Genomic DNA, 17,869 nt, shown 5'->3' with positions numbered 1-17,869 from the left:
ATGCTGACATCATTTGGGGATTCAATGACTGTACCTAGTTTGCAGTTGTCTGCAAACTTGGTCAGCCACAACCCTTTGGTTTTGATCTGAACTTCTGAGAAGTATATACCAAACAGTAGGGTCCCAGCACTGACCCCTGTGGCACCCCACTGTCAACAGCTCTGCTGGTTGATGTGGAGTCATCCGCTTTCATAGTGTGTGTCCGGTTTGTGAGCCAGTTGGCAATCCATCTTACAATGAAGGGATTTACATTCAGTTTGCTAAGTCTATCGGTAATGCCTGAATGTGGGATTGTGTTGAACGTCTTTGCCAAGTCAAGGTATGCTATGTGGACAGATTTACCCTTATCAGTGGCTTTGGTCACATGTTCAAAGAAATCCACCATATTTAACAGACAGGATCTGCTCTTCACAAAGCGGAATTAGGTAGGATCCAGGTTTTGGAGGTCGCCTATGTCTTTATTTATGAGGTCCATGGCCTTACAGATGAGGCTGGTTAGGCTTATGGGTCTGTAATTCCCCAGGTCTGTTGCTAGGCCATCTTTGTGGAGGGGAATAACTGTAGCTGCTATCCATTCCACAGGAACAAAGCCTGTGGTTAGGCTATGATTGAAAAGGGTACTTAGTGGTGATGCTAGTTCATGTTTTAGCCTGTTTAGAAGACAGCCTGGAATGTCATTTGGTCCCACAGAGTCTGTGTTCTTTGGCTTGGGCAGGGCTTTGAGAACCTGCTCTTCAAATATGTAAGGTCGGGGTTTAGAGGAGGGTTTGTTGTAAGTGAGTGAAATTTTTGCCACACCTATCCGCTAGCCAGTTCACTATCTCTGTGCGGTCAGTGTGTGTAATACTGTTGGCCACCAGTTCTGCACATGCTTGGGTGCTACCCTTTAGGTTATGTGCGTAACTGTAAAAGGCCTTATGGTTATCCTTGACAGTACTTGCTAGGTTTCTCTCAAAGGAGCTCTTGGAGGATTTGACAAGTTTGTCTTATTTGCCTGTTAATGCTGAGGAGGGAGCTTTCCCATTGTTGGGTCCTTGTTATTGTTTTCTTGGACAGCAACTTTTTGCATTTATTGTAATGTTTTTTGATGCTGGATGATAGGGGTACACATTAGCTCCTCTTCTCTTCTGAGCTACCACTCAGCCGCTGACCATTTCTCTGCTTGCTAAACCTAATTCTTGTTCTTCATTTGCCTGTCTTGACCTTTCTGTGGACAGCCTTGTATTTCTTCCCAGAAATCATGGAGATTATTCCATTATGTTGAGGAATTCTGCAAAGTTGTTGTTTTTAGGCTATAAAGTTAATTCTGCCCAAATCTGTTGCATTATCAGGTCACTTCTTTCAGAACTCATCTTTTAAAAAAAAGAGAAGCCTAACTTTCAGTGGAGAGCATGTTTCTAGGTGTTCTCCTGACTTCTTCTCTATAAGGGACTCAGAGATGTTATTCAGTCTCTTATAAATGCAGAGCCAGAATCCTGGTTGGAATGGAACTTGCCACGACTACATAAGATTCACATATTAAGATAATACTTGTTAATAAATTTTGTTTTGAAAATCTCTCCCACTTGCGTGCCAATCTACTTCACAAGTGAGAGAGGAAGCTAATAATTTTCTTGTAGTTTTCAGAATATATAAAAGAGGTTAAACAATACATTACTTCTTTGGCATCGGGCCTCATAACACCCCTGGGTGGGTCATTATTAGCCCAATAATGTCCCGTCTGCCAAGCATTATTATTTACCTATCATCAGTGTTGTAGAAAACCTTATATAAATAAAGTTATAGAAAAATATTAGTCAATTAATATCAGTTAAGCATAGGCAAACTGATGATAAAAGCAATTTTCAAAGCTATACAGGATGAGCGAAAATATTCAGACTTTCTGTATCGGGGGATACATTTACAGCTTCTCAATCTAGTATTACCTGTAAATAGTGCTACATGCCAATAAATGTATTATAACAGTATCATTCTGGGAACTAAATGGGGTTTACAGTTGAATGCCGTATGCATGTATTTTTCTTGTGTTTTTCATAAGGCTAATGTTGTCCTGACTACATAAATCTGAGAAGTGACTTGCAGTTGCTTACTCAAGGGATGATGCAAGGCCCCATTTTTGAAGCTTTTGTTGGTGACTGACTATGCCAGTAAGTCTATTTCTTATGTCCTGCAAAAGTGTAAACCGCAAAGACAATAGAAGGAGTTGAAACGAGATAAGTCTATAGCTCTAAATCAAAAATGATCTTTCCCCTAAAATTCTGTGGATGTGTATCTAAATGATTGTGTTCTTATCTAGCCTATTCCATATCATTTCTGTTCCACTGTATTTCAGTGTGCTTAAGACAACAGCACAACATACTAAATGCATCGTCATTATATGGGACAGGTAGCCTGTTTGCTTATCATGATATGTGGGATAGTCTTAGAAAATAAAACATTAGCAACAGTGAAAATGTCTAACAAAAGAAGATCATGGTATAGTAACTCATTTTTGAAAATGGGTTTTAAAAAATGAAATATCCTCTTAGTAGTTCACTTATTCTGAAATAATGCATTTATTAACAGTAAGAGGTCAATAAAAAAATGAACCACTAATTACAATGCAAAATTCTTCCGCTGGCATCACGTTGATGCTTGAAAAAGCCAATATTTTCTCACTTAATCACTGTTTCAACATTAGAAGAATAGTGATAACCAAAAATGTACTGAAAAAAGAGATCTCACACCTGATGTACTTCAAAACTAACCATCTGACATCTAAATGATAGATTTGTTTAATGTGCAGTGATATATGCATTTAATTCTCATGTGTAGTATGCTTAAGTGTCACGTGCAGAGCACAGTGATAGAAATAATTAGTGAACCCATGCAGTGCCATACCTCTCATCCACTTAGCTCAAGATATCTGGACAAAGGCTAAAATAATGGGGGTAAAAGGCTCAAAAAGTGAGAGAGATTTTAAATATTGCTAAACTTCAAAAATTGCTAGAAATCAATAACATCATTTTTTGTTAGAGTCTATTTTCTGAAGGATATAAAGTCTGAAAGTCAAATGTATGTCATTATTTAGTGACTTCAATTCTTAGTAATTTACCAGAAAGCCACCAATTTTATGAGGAACAAATCAAGAATATGATGCAAAAGTCTGGATATTCTGTGAAAATATGGACAATTCAGAGGTTTCTTCACCGTAATAGATACAGTTAATATTCCTTTGAGGTGTACAGCAAAAAATGCATTTAGTGCTCCTATGCAGTGCTTAGTGATACAGTTAGCACAGTGACCAGTTTAATGCTGTTTTGCGTGCACAGTTCTAGGTGTGTTTAGTGGTCTCATGCACTATACAGTGATAGATGTGCTTAGTCTACTTGCAGAGACAGCAAGAGATCCAGGTAGGACTGTTGTGTAGTGCACAAAGATACTTTTAGTGATCCTATGCAGTGCTTAGTGATACAGTTAGCACAGTGACCCATTTAATGCCCCTGTGCGGGGTGCAATAGATTCATGTAGTGCTTCCATGTAGTACTTAGTGATATACATGTTTATTGCTTCCATGCAGTAGACTGTCAAAGATACATTTAGTATTCCCATGCAGTGCTTAGTAATAAATATGTTTAGTACTCCCAAAGGCTGTAAAGTGACATATATGTTTACTGCTCTCATGCAGTGAACTGTGATAGATGCAGTTAATGCTTGTGTGCAGTCTACACTAAAAGATAGATTTAATGTTCCTATGCAGTGCACAATCATAGATAACAGTACACATAGATATATTTAGTACTTCCAAGCAGTACACATAGATATGTTTAGTCCTTCCATTCAGTGCACATAGGTACATTTTGTGCTTCCATGCAGTGCACATAGATATATTTAGTACTTCCAAGCAGTGCACATAGATATGTTTAGTCCTTCCATTCAGTGCACATAGATACATGTTGTGCTCTCTTGCAGTGCACATAGATACAGTTAGTGCTACCATGCAGTTGCATATAGATATGTTTAGTGCACCCATGCAGTGCACATAGATACATTTAGTGCTTCCATGCAGTGCTCATAGATACATTTAGTGCTTCCATGCAGTTGCACATAGATATGTTTACTACTTCCAAGCAGTACGCATAGATATGTTTTGTGCTCCCATGCAGTGCACATAGATACATTTAGTGCTTCCATGCAGTTGCACATAGATATGTTTAGAGCTGACATACAGTGCACAAAGATATGTTTAGTGCTCACATGCAAAGCAGATAGATATGTCTTGTGGTGACATGCACTGCACATAAATGTGTTTAATGCTCCCATACAATGCATATAGATATGTTTACTGAACACATGCAGTGCACATAGATATGTTTAGTGCTGCCATGCAGTGCACCTTGATATGTTTAGTGCTTCCATGCAGTCCACATAGATATGATCAGTGCTCATATGCAGACCACATAGATATGTTTAGTGCTACCATGCAGTGCACGTAGATATGTTTAGTGCTGCCATGCAATGCACATAGATATGTTTAGTGCTCCCATGCACTGCACATAGATATGTTTAGTGCTCCCATGCACTGCATATAGGGCTCCCATGCAATGCATATAGATATGTTTAGTGCTGCCATGCAGTGCACATAGATATGTTTAATGCTCCCATGCACTGCACATAGATATGTTTAGTGCTGCCATGCAGTGCAGATATGTTTAGTGCTCCCATGCACACCACATAGATATGTTTAGTGCTGCCATGCAATGCACATGGATATGTTTAGTGCTCCCATGCACTGCACATAGATATGTTTAGTGCTCACATGCAGTGCACATAGATATGTTTAGTGCTGCCATGCAGTGCAGTGTGATACACATTTTCAGTGATCCCTGCACAGGTCTTCTTCGTTAGTACTCCTTATACCACAATCTTTCTAGCAACATGATTAGAACAAGACTCAAAATATCACATGACGTATTTTAGTACGTCAATGTTTAAGACTCTATAGCAGCATGACTTTTCAGCATGCTTTAAAATGTAAGCACCACTATAAAAAGTTTGGAGGTGTTGTTAACACCATTAACCTTGTGTGGGTGTGTGTGGGTGAGAGGGTGCAGGCACGTGCCTACACACTTGTGTATTTGTATGTGCATGTCTGTGTGTAAGTGTGATTTTCCATACACAGACACATGTATAGTTCTGTGTGAGTGTAAATGAAACTATTTGCTTTAAAATAAAATAAAACAAATTAAGTTCACTCTACATGGTTCAGTGTTGCAGCGGAAAAACTATTTAACAAAACAAAAAGAAAATCCATACAGGTTCCTGTTGAAATTCCAAGGATTGTGATTGGCATTCTTAAAATTCCAAACTGAAAGTGAAAACATATGGATTATGTAGTAAATCCAGAGTATTCGTCATGCTTTGAGGTTGAGGGATCTCTGAGTTACTGTCAGAAAGTAGCCGTAGTGTGATGTGAGTATAGCCTACAACACTCACAGATGCAAGGAAGCAGCTCCCTTCCACAAAAATACTTGGATTTCACAACAGAGAGTTTCATGATTCACAGTATTTCTACTGAAGTCACATTTTGTTTTATTTAATCTTTTATTTTATACTGTGGGATTAAACATTTATTGGCCTTACAAATGAAATAGAGGGACATTCTATACACAACATCTTATATGATATTAAAATCTGCCAAACTACCTCCTGAGAATCCCATTTTGTAAGTTTAATAATGTCCAGCAGGAAAAGTGGCATTGAGCATTACTAGCCTTTTTGCAAAACAAATGAGACCCTTGACCTTTGGTAAAAGGTCACAGAATATCTTTGTGAAAGTCCAGTATTATTGGGTATTATTACTGGTTTATTCATCGTGTTTCTAAATGTCGATGTTGGCGTTAATTCCAGTCTCTGAAAATCAAAACCAGTACAATTGTATATCTGGAAACTGAGTGAAGAATTACTTTCTCCTTCTTCATTTTTTCCCTTGAAGCCTAATACACATATATACACAAAAGCAAACTGAGTAAACAAATCATGATACTACATTCTTAATATGGAACCTAGAATTAAAGAACAGGCTTGAGTTACTGGCCTGACATATGCTGACATTTCTGCTGTTTTGGTTTAGTATTGAGGAGACGAATTTAACATAACTAAATGGATCTAGGTTGTACAGGGGGAGTTGTACATTTTCTCTAAAGTATCATCTGTGTAGCATTTCGACATACTTAAGTGGATGAAAATAATGAAATGATGGCTAAAATAAAAATACTGCGATGTTCTGTAGTCCTGTCTCACCTGCATTCGTACATATGGGTTCGGAGCCGATCCTCGGCTCCGACTCGGTCGATTGCAAAGCTCGAAGTCTCTCACTTGGCTCGTGGCAAGGTAGGTATCCCATAGTGCACTAGTAAGAATCCTCAGATCTCGGTTGCCACATCTACGAGTTCAGAAGTGCTCTCTTTCGTGGCCGTGGCTAAGTTGGATTTTTCTTCATTATTATTGTTCATAGTGATAGTTTTTTTCATAATAGTATTAGCTTAGCTTATATAGCTTAGTCGTTGTTATTATAGTTAGAAAATAGCAATGCGTTTTTCAAATTTGCAAAGTTGTTACTGAAAACTTGTTGGCCATTGCTTCCGCAGGCCCTTTTTGTTCCCCGAGTGGTATCCCTTTATTGGTGTGCTAGTTTTTTGCTATGTACATATCTTAGCGCAGGTCCTTGTTTGGGTTAGGACCTTTTCTATTGTATTTTTCACTAGAATAGTACTATAATTGATAGTTGTGTGCAGTGTCTTTTATTAATTCTTATTAGCTAGTAGTTAGCGTGTTGTTGAATTTTGCAATTTTTTTCAGCAAATTCTTGTATAGCTTCTTATTTGTTTATGGCTAGGTCCGTTTAAGTTAGAGGACCTAGTCTTCTATTTAACTTCTCTGGTGTTGTTTCCTCAGCAGGGCTAGGCCCGTTTAAGTTAGAGGACCTAGTCCTCTGTTTCTTGCTTCTCTTGTGTGTTGTTCTTGAGCAGGGCTAGGCCCGTTTAAGTTAGAGGACCTAGTCCTCTGTTGTTTTTTCCTTGTGTGCAGTGATTTTTGGAGGGCTAGGCCCGTTTAAGTTAGAGAACCTTGTCCTCTCTTCCTGCTTTTCCCTCATGTTTGTGTTAGTGAAAACATGTCTAAGGAGTCTAAGGATCATAAACCTTTGGGTTTTAAGAAGTGTCTCAAATGCTCTTAAAAAATGTCAATAACTGATGGACATAGGAAATGTGTTTACTGTCTCGATGCCATACATCTTCAAGAAACATGTTCCTTCTGTCACTCTTTCAGTTCTCGAGTTCTCCAGGAAAGGAAGAACAAATTGATCCTAAAAGGTCTCCTGAAGCCTTCCTTTGAGGAGGATTTAGCCAGCTCTTCATCTTCACATTCTAGGTCTCCTTCTTCTAAAAAAGAGAAGGTCAAGTTGGCCAAGAGACAATCTCCCACACCGACTATTTTATCTGGACCTCTTCAGAAAATCTCAGAACTGGACAAACCTTCTACCTCTTCAGCTCCACTGTCCTCAGAGCCAGTTGAGGTTATCGATATTGACACTCCAGTGTCGGCCCCAAGTTTTTCAGAGCCGACTACTGAACGTTTACCTCGGAGCTGGTCTAAAGAATTATTGCCGGTCTCCCCAACTCTCAGATTTCCCATTTTGCAGAGCTCTAGGCCACCTACCTTATCTTTCAGATCCTCCAAGAGTCTTTCTGAAGAGGATGTAGAGAGAGTAGTGCTTAGACTCTTGAAGTCATAGGCGCTAGCTAATTACTACTAACTACATAGCTAATTACTACTAGCTACTAATAACTGCTAGGAGTCATAATAGATAATCAGCTTAAATTTGATCTCCAAATCACCACCTCTATCAAAAAGACTCACCAGAAACTCAGACTCCTTTACTGAAACAAAAGACATTTAACCAACTCAGCCAGAATAACTCTCCCATGCATTTCCTCTTCCCATCCTCCTTTATAGCTCTCAATTACACACACATCTTAACACCACATTCATAACCAGACTTGAAACTACGTATAATAAAGTTGCCAGATTTGCTGCAAACCAAACCTACAAATCACACCATTGCCTATCTCTTAAACAGTTGCAGTGGCTTGAATTCCCTCATTTGCTGCTACTACAGCAACTGTTAATTATCCACTCCATCCTCTATCTACCATCTTTCTGCCCTAGCCTTCAATCAATTATACTAAATATTCCCCAACCAGGACATTACGTAGCTCAGACCAAGACTTCCTACAGATCTATAAACCCAAAACCAAATCAGGGTGTTTACTTTATAACTATAACCCTGCTACAACTTGGAACCAACTACCCTTAGAAATTAGGTCCCTTAACCAAACAAAACATTTCAAACTAGCCACTCGGGAATATCTAATTTTATTTTATTTTTATTTTTATTTTACATTTGTTGACCGGGCTAGTCTGGCTGGATACATGTCCATTTTCAGCAGAGGCCCGAGGAGAAAAGCTCCACTATAAACTAAGTACATTACAATTAGATAAAAATCTACTATTCTAAGATATAGTTACAATCAGAGAAATAGAAAAACAGAGGATTGAAAGGATAAATTCAAAGAAAATCAAGTTTACAATATGCAGGTAATTAAATATCACACAATTGTGCAAAATGTACATACTTAAAAACTAATAAATAAATGGTCCTGCCATTGTAGTCATCCTCCCTGAAACTACCTAACTTGTCTGTCATCCCTCCTTTCTCTTCCATTGTCTGTCTTAATATCCATCTACCTCTCTGACTCGTTGCTTAACCTCTACATTACCTTACTACTCCATCTTTACTTTTACTGTATATAACTACTTAGAAATAATGAACACTGTTTTCCCTACATTGACATTGTACCCAAGTTTTTGTTGTAAAAATCCTGACATTGTACTCTACTGCTTTTCTGTATGATTTGTTGTAAATGCTTTTTGCAGTTTGATCTCTAACATTTGTACCCAACTGTTTTCTGTAAAATTTTATTGTAAAATGTTATTTCTCTAATTGTTTTAGCTGCCAATACAATTTTCTTGCTGACTTTATGTAAAATGTTAATACTGATTGCGGAGCTTTTCTCCTCAGGTCTCCACTGAAAATGAGCTAATGCTCAGCTGGACTAACCCAGTTAACAAATGTAAAATAAATAAATAAATAAACAAATAAAATAATTTGTTGCAGGCCCCGACCCAATCAGTTCTGGAACTGTCTAAGGCCATACTCCCTGTTTCTGTTCCTCCTCCGAGCCATGTTGGTCCTTTGGAGCCAGAGATATCGGTGACACTTGTTGTGGAACCTTTGGTTCCAGCACCTCTCGTGTTTGTCTCAGAGCCAAGTTCCACTCTGACACTTTCTGTGCTGTCCTTGGTGTCTAGGAGCCGAAGCTCACCAGTCGGCCCTGACAGGGACGCTTGGACCCGGACTTCTTCGGTTCCAAGCCTACCTCTCGGTGCATAGGCTAGGCTGAGCTCAGATCCTATATCTGTCTCGGAGCCGACCACTTTGGAACCGAGGGCTACTTCTGCTTCCTTGGAACCGGGAGTGTCCTTGGAGCCAGAGAGATCTGCCTTTGAGATGATGAGGAGCATGCTGTTCAGGTCTTCAGCTCTGCACAAGGGTATCGATACTCTTCCCCCTCAAACTCCAAACCTCTGTCTCAGCACCATCTCTCTCTCTTGGCAGCAGAGACCCGCAGTCTTAGGATCCCTCATTGGGTGGCCCCCAGTCTTCCGAGACCTCCCCAAAATACCCTTCTGAGGAGCCTCCTTGGAAGAGAACTTGCAAGAGGAAGCATGTAGACTCCCCTGATGAGTCCATCACCTCTGACACTGACCTCAAAGACTCAGAAGGGTCCCCTAGGTCATCTTCTGATGATATCTCCTTTGTAGATATCATAGAGATCCTGAAACAGAGAGGTGGCTGGCCCACTGTCACCCCTTCTGATGAGAAGTCGGTGTACCAGAAGGCTTTTGGGTCTCAACCTTCAGCCTCTTGGGTGTCTCCACCTTTCAATGAGCTTTTGGACCTAGTTAGTCTAAAGGTGTAGGAAACTCCTAATGCCTTGGAACCAGTCCCCAAAAGGCCTAACACATTTCTTTCAGCCCCCAAAGAGAAAGAGTTTTTGACTAAAGGTGTGCCTGTAGATGCCATGGTGGTGGTGGCGGCAGCCACAAAGAAGGAACTAGCGGAGACTTCTTCATCTGTCCATCCACCGAACAAGGAGTCTCGAACGATGGCTAGATATGGGAAGCGTATCTTCTCTACAGTGGCGTTTACACTCAGATCATTGAATTACCTCACCCATTTTATTAAGCTTCAAAGAGATCGCCTAAAGGAGCTAGGAAATACTCTGCAAGGTATATTAGATGAAGGAGTCCCTGAGAAGGTTACTGCTCAGTTGTCCACCTTAAACTCCATTGTTAACTCCTTCATGAGGCTGATATCTTATGCAGCAGATGATGCAAGTAGGGCAGCGGGTTCAGGAGTTTCCCTTAGGAGACACTCCTGGATGCATTTATGTAACTTTACGGAGCCCTTCAAATCTACTTTTACCAACGACCATTTGATGGTTCCTCTCTGTTTGGACCAAAGGTAAAAGATACACTTACCTAGTGTGAGCAGGAAGGGAAAACTCTCTCTGCCATGGGAGTACGTTTTTCTGTCCCATCTAGACCATACCCTAAGAGTCAGATAGGTGGAAAAATGTGGTTCAAGAAATCTCAGAGATTTTTCCCTGATGCACAGGGTGATTCCTCCTTCAGAGGCAGAGGAGGATGAAGTAATGGTAGACGTTGCCCTAGAGGCAGGGGGAGCCAGCAAAACCAGGGTGGCCGCGATTCCTTTCATGAACGTCCCTATCAGCGCTCCTGAAGTGGGGCTTGACTGCACTTCTCTGGAGCCAGTTGGGGGTCGCTTATCTTTGTATCCAGAAGCCTGGCATGACATCACCCAAGACAAGTGGGTACAAAGAGTAATTTCCAGAGGATACTCCATACCCTTCTTTTTTCCACCTCATACCACCAAGAAAATCCCAGATGTTCCACCCAATCACAGGGATCAAGCAACTATAGAAGTTCAAAAGTTGCTTCAAAAGAGAGTCATCCAAACTGTCGCTGCAGACCAGATAGGATTCAGAACTTACTCCAGATTCTTTTTAGTGCCAAAACGAACAGGGGACTGGAGACCCATTTTGGATCTTAGCAAATTAAATGAATCAGTGAAGAAGTCCAAGTTTTGAATGGTAACACTGCAGTCAAATTCCTCTGTTAGGGAAAGACAATTGGATGTGCTCCATAGACCTCCAAGATGCATACTACCACATAAAAATGGACAGAGCATCGAGGAGTCATTTACGCTTCCGGCTGGGAGCCAGTCATTACCAATTTCATGCTCTGCCCTTTGGTCTCACCACAGCCCCCAGGGTATTCACCAAATGCATGGTGGTAGTGACAGTTCACTTGAGACGTCTTGGATTCTAAGTGTTTCTGTACCTGGATGACTAGATCCTGACTGCCATCACCAGGCGCCTACTTCTACAAGCCAGGGATTCAACCATCCAACTCTGCACTCAGCTAGAGATTACGATAAATTGGGAAAAGTCTGCCTTGTCGCCCTCTCAATATGTGACTTTTATAGGTGCAGAAATAGACATAGTCACCATCATGGTTCTTCTTCCTGCAGACAGAATACAATATCTGAAACAACAGATATACAGTCTACTTCCCCAAAACAGAGTCAATGCCAAGACAGTGCTGAATCTTTTAGGAACCATGGCCTCTACTATAACTCTAGTTCCACTAGCCAGACTACATATGAGAATCCTTCAATGGCTACTCTTTTCCCAGTGGTCTCTTCAACAACTGCCTCTGTGTCATCCTATTTTGATAACGGAATCTTGCAAAAAGGACCTTCATTGCTGGATTCAGCTCGATCAACTAACGATAGGAGCGCCTTTCATTCCTCACCAACTTGTTGCTACTGTGACCACGAATGCCTCCCAGATAGGGTAGGGAGGGCATTATCTAGGCAGGACTGTCCAAGGCACATGGCAAGATCATGAGGCTCACTTGCATATCAATGTCCTAGAGATGAGAGCAGTGCTACTAGCATTGCAAGTACTTCACGACTTTCTTCCTCTAAGGACGATAGCAATCCAATCAGACAATATGTCAGTGGTATGGTATATAAACAAACTAGGAGGAACCAGATCCTACCCTCTTTGTTGAGAGGCTCTTTGTGTTTGGCAGTGGGTGATATCTTCCCAACACTTTCTAGTTGCAATGCATATCCCGGGGACAACCACTGTGATAGCAGACAAGCTCAGCAGGGCAATCTTGATGCCTCATGAGTGGTCTCTGAATCAGAAAGTCACGGAACAGATTTTCCGCAAATGGGGTCAGCCTTGCTGCAATCTGTTTGCTAGTCCAATCAATGCCAAGTGCTGCAGCTACTTCTCCCTTACCCCCCCCCCCCGGGGGAGACACCGAGAGATGCACTTGTTCACAATTGGCCCCCGGGACTTCTTTATGCATTCCCTCCCTTTCCGCTAATATTGAAAGTGATCCAGAAAGCAAAGACCTTGGGAATCAGAATGATTCTTATCACGCCTTACTGGCCTTGTCAGATTTGGTTCCCCTTTCTTGGGCCTCACCTTCTGGACGATCCATGGACTCTAGACCCAGTACCACTTCTGACACACGTTAGGCACATTCCACCCCTGCCTCCACACCCTCAACTTGACAGCGTGGCTGCTGCACTTTCATCCCTAGTCAGGCTTCATTATTTCTCACCTGCAGTAACTCATATTCTCACATCCTCCCACAAGCCTTCTATGAGAAAATTATACGCTAGCAAATGGAAAAGATTTTCTATCTGGGCAAAAGAAAAAACATAGATCCTTACACAGCCTCCATTCCCTTGGTGTTAGAATTCCTAACCAAACTTTTTCATCAGGGATCAGCTGCTGCTACAATCAAAGTTCAATCAGCAGCGATCTCCAATTTTCATTTGGGACAACATAAGCCTAATCTTATGGCTCACAGATTGTGGAAATCTTTCCTAAAAGGCACTACCTTGCTGAGACCTCCTTTTCAGAAACCTGTATCTCCTTGGTATCTAAATTTCATTCTGTCCAAACTTACTTCCCCACCTTTTGATCCCGCACATACTTATGAATTGAAGTTCCTTTCATGGAAGATCATATTTCTAGTAGCTGTTACATCTGCCAGAAGAGTGTCAGAGTTACAAGCACTGTCAGTCAAACCCCCTTATTTGGTCTTTCACAGAGACAGAGTTTCCCTTCGTACAAATCCATCCTTCATCCCAAAGGTTTGCTCTCAGTCTAATTTGAACCAGTTGATCGAACTGCCAGTCTTTTTTCCTAATCATTCAAACAGTGCAGAATATAAGTTTCATCAACTTGATGTTCACAGACATAGAACCAAGACAAGAAAATGTATGCCAGTCTCTAAGATAACATTATCAAATTGGATTTCTAATTGTATTTCATTTATTTACTCTTCCAATGGCAAGGATATTCCATTTAAAATTAAGGCTCATTCTGCCAGATCCGTATCCACATCTGCTGCTTTTCAAACCAGAGTCCCAATTGACAATATATGTGCAGCAGCAACTTGGGCTACCCCTCATACCTTTATTACTCATTACAAATTGGATTTGGCCTCAAGGGGTAGAGACTCCTTTGGCTCCACAATTCTTAGGAGTATACTCCCGTGAGCCACCCGAGAAAAAGGTGCTAGGGACGCCGTCCCATATGCAAGAATGAAGGCGAGATAGGACTACAGAACATAAGAAGTTATGTACTCACCATAACGTTCCATGTTTGTAGTCCATCTTACCCTTCATTCTTACGAACCCACCCACCTACCCCCATCCATGTATACTTGGAGGATCTGGAGACAAGATAGTTATCTTCTGTAGGGTGGAGACCTTTCATCTTTGTTGTTCCTTGTGGAAATACCTTCTATCACTTTTTTAGACAGCAGCAAACAAGATCTGGAGATTCTTACTAGTGCGTTATGGGATACCTACCTTGCCACGAGCCCACTGAGAGACTTCGAGCTTTGTAATCGGCTGAGTCAGAGCTGAGGATCAGCTCCGAACTCATATGTAAGAATGAAGGGCGAGATGGACTACAAACATGGAATGTTATGGTGAGTACATAACTTCTTTTTATCATTCCTTTAGCTGCAATTAAATGGGGTTGAGAACTATTCTTTTATTGAGAATCCCCTGAAATATAATTGATAGCCCTTTACTGACACCAGATGCTCTCCAATAAGTATATAAAGGAGAACAAATAAGTGAAATGTTAACCATTATATTTCACAGATTGAAGTGTTTCTTCATGATTTTATAAACATCTGTTGCTGTAAGATCGAAAGTCCCTTCACAGGCATCTATTTGACCCATTTGCAATGCCTCTTAACCTCATTTCAGCATCTGTAATTTAGATGGACAAAGAATAGTGTGACTGTAATTTACTGGGAGGTAATTTTAGACTCTTGGAATTCTACAGTGCACGATGCTGACATTTCACTGCTTGAGACAGGCATTTAGTTATTAATAGCAATTTAATCACCAGTTTCTTTTTGTACCAGTAGACAGTATGACTGCCAACTGTTAAATGGCATTGTTTATTACAATTCTATGTCATAGATATTTTCTTAAAATGTAAACAAAAATGTACATTTTATAAAAGCAACGATTTAGCTCAGAGATTCTGCATTTCAGTGTGACCATTATAGTTTTAAGTAGAAATGATGCTGTATTTATCCAGGCAATGTAGTAATCATACTGTAACACGTGTCTCTTTACATCTTGTAAAATATGTGTATTCTCCCAGAGTCTGTTTGCTTTGTTTCTAACAGCTGCTTCCCTTTGACAGGTGCGATGTTTGCTCAATATATGGGGTGTCATGCTTTTTATGCGTCTGTCATGGATTGTTGGCCAAGCTGGCATAGGTAAGTATACAACTTGTATGTCTCTTAGTGCATAAATATATATATCTATATGTATATATATATATATATATATATATATATATATATATATATATGTGTGTGTGTGTGTGTGTGTGTGTGTGTTTGTGTGTGTGTGTGCGTGTATATGTATATTATATATATATATATATATATATATATATATATATATGTGTGTGTGTGTGTGTGTTTCCATGTGTGTGTGCGTGTATATGTATATTTTATATATATATATATATATATATATATATATATGTGTGTGTGTGTGTTTGCGTGTGTGTGTGCGTGTATGTGTATATTTTATATATATATATATATATATATATATATATATATATATATATATCACTTCATCCTTGTATGTATCTATGTGAATAATTTCTCTGTTTGAGTATAAAGCTACAGGCATGGCTGTCAAAGGAGCATATGTATGCTAACTTGTGCAAAAATATGGTTTTACAGTGTGCTGACCTATCTACTAACCACAAGCCAGCCTTCAGATATAATACTGTGTGTCCAAAATGAATTTCAAATTTAAATGCACCTACAGCTGTTGGATATGGACTCAATTTTGCATTTTTTCAATAGGAGCTAATATGGTATGTTTTAAGTTTCAGTCTTTGTGTTATTATAAAATGGATTAATGCAAAAACAGTTTCTTTCAAAGGATAACTGATACCTCCAAAAGAACATTAACAAAAGTAGTATATTTAGACTGAGCTTAACTTGTGAGTGACACAGTTGCTTAGCTTTGTTGCTTGCTAAAGAGGTACTGTGCCTTAAAGGCTAATTTTTGTCCTGTTTCTTTCTCCCTAATGGAAGTCACTGTGGATGACCTTTGACATTAAAGGTATTTTTACAGCAATGGCCTTTGATGGTACAGCCTTGGATTAAGTGATATAAAAGTTTAGTTATGACTTTCATTAAGTTATAAATAAAATGTAAAATGCAGAGACTGTGGATGGAAAAAAATGATGATATCAGGACCCCTTTTAGCTTGCACAACCTAGTATTTAAACATTTATAGTATCTTATATTTTATTTATTTAACATTCCTTTACTGGCAAAGAGCCTGTTTTCAGCAGAGACCTGGGAATAAATGCTCCAGATGCATGATTTTGGAATGTGGGAGGAACCCCACGTGAACACAGGGAGGATATGCAGACTCTGCGCAGATGGCACCCAAGCCGAGAATCGAACTGGAGAACCTCTTGCTGTGAGATAGCAGTACTAACCACTGCACCACTGTGTTGCTCAAATATATGTTAAATTGACTTTATAATTTCATTAATAATTATTAATTTGAATTTTATTGTATATTTCAATATTTATTTTTTATCGCCCACTTGACATCATTTTTACACGGTTTAAGTGTTTGTACTACATGTATTTTTATTGATACTGGCCTCAGTTTAAGCTCTTTTAATAAACTTTATTTGAATTAATTTGATTTGAAGACACACACATAAATGATTAGTGATTTATGCTTCTGCCTGTCAGCTCCAGTGTGTGTGTGGGATTTCATCCTGGCCTCCTGATATTGCCTGTATAAAGTCTGCAAGTTCTCTCTGTGTCTGTGGGTTTTGTTTCAGTACCCACATTTTATCCTCCCACCACAAGAAGAAATGTTTTTTAGGTAGATTATCTGCTTTAAAAATATCCCTAATCATTGTATGGCTGGAACTTTACTGTTCTTTTCCCCCTGCAAATTGAATTTTACTCAGTGGGATTAAGCCAGTTAAGCAGAAGAAAATTAAACAAATTAACACACATGTAAGACTGAGTTGCAGTGAATTATTACTATTTAAAAAGTCTTCTTTGGGAAGCCAGCAGCTTTTTAATGCTATTAATTGTTTATTGCTATTAACTGTGCAATTTTCCTTTAATGCATTGATTATCAGTGCAGACAAGTTGAAAACATGTTCATACGTTCATAGGTTGGTACTAGGCTATCGGCCCTAGTATGCAAGCCTAGCCATAACAATTCCCTGGATATTTCTTCCCACAATATTTACTTCCCTGGACCCCTGTCTAGCAGGGCGACTGTCAATTGTAAATGTTGCAGCTTTATTAGCTGTCGGTGCTATGAAAACTCTTATATTAATCTCCAGTGAGATGCTATACACTGCCTTATCATCACGACCCACGGAGGCATTTAATGGGACTACATACCTGTTGGCATTTCCCCCCTCTGCTACACCTGACTGGTTTCCTAATAATGACAACTTTCTCAGGTGGTTAGCTGATAAACTGCTTCATTAAAACTTCCTCCTGCAGCGAGGAAACATTCATAAAGTGTACATTGTACAATTTATTTAAGTGTTTGTTAGATCACAGTAGGGTATTTCTAGGGCATAGGCTAAGAGCTGTTTCATCAGCCCTTTGGGAAATGTGAAGCAGAACAGCAAGTCATGCCTTATATATATATATATATATATATATATATATATATATATATATATATATATATATATATATATATATATATATATATATATGCACACACACACACACACACACACACACACATATATATATATATATATATATATATATATATATATATACACACACACACATATATATATATATATATATATATATATATATATATATATATATACACACACACACATACATATATATATATATATATATATATATATATATATATATATATATATATATATACGGTTCCCATTCAGAAGCCTGAAACATCATAAGCTTGAAAATCAAAATCCTGAAACCAAAAGCCTGAAAATTCAGAATCCTGAAAACTCAAAATCCTGAAAGCCCAAAATCCTGAAACTCAAAATCCTGAAAACACAAAATA

The 17,869-nt window shown here is 39.2% G+C and overlaps 1 protein-coding gene across 1 annotated transcript in view; it reads left to right on the top strand.

Moving 5' to 3' along the window:
• LOC122787830 (solute carrier family 12 member 2-like) overlaps positions 1-17,869 on the top strand; it is a 1,020,929-nt gene that overhangs the window by 72,217 nt on the left and 930,843 nt on the right. Inside the window, exon 3 of the mRNA XM_044054742.1 lies at positions 14,943-15,018. Coding sequence (XP_043910677.1) covers positions 14,943-15,018 — 76 coding nt within the window. The remainder of the gene's footprint in view (positions 1-14,942; positions 15,019-17,869) is intronic.

The sequence above is a fragment of the Protopterus annectens genome, chromosome 13.part0 (genome assembly GCF_019279795.1).
Source record: "Protopterus annectens isolate FY-2018-M chromosome 13.part0, PAN1.0, whole genome shotgun sequence".
NCBI classification, from domain to species: domain Eukaryota; kingdom Metazoa; phylum Chordata; order Ceratodontiformes; family Protopteridae; genus Protopterus; species Protopterus annectens.
Note: the sequence above shows the minus strand (reverse complement) of the source record. Positions and strands in the feature narration are given on the sequence as shown.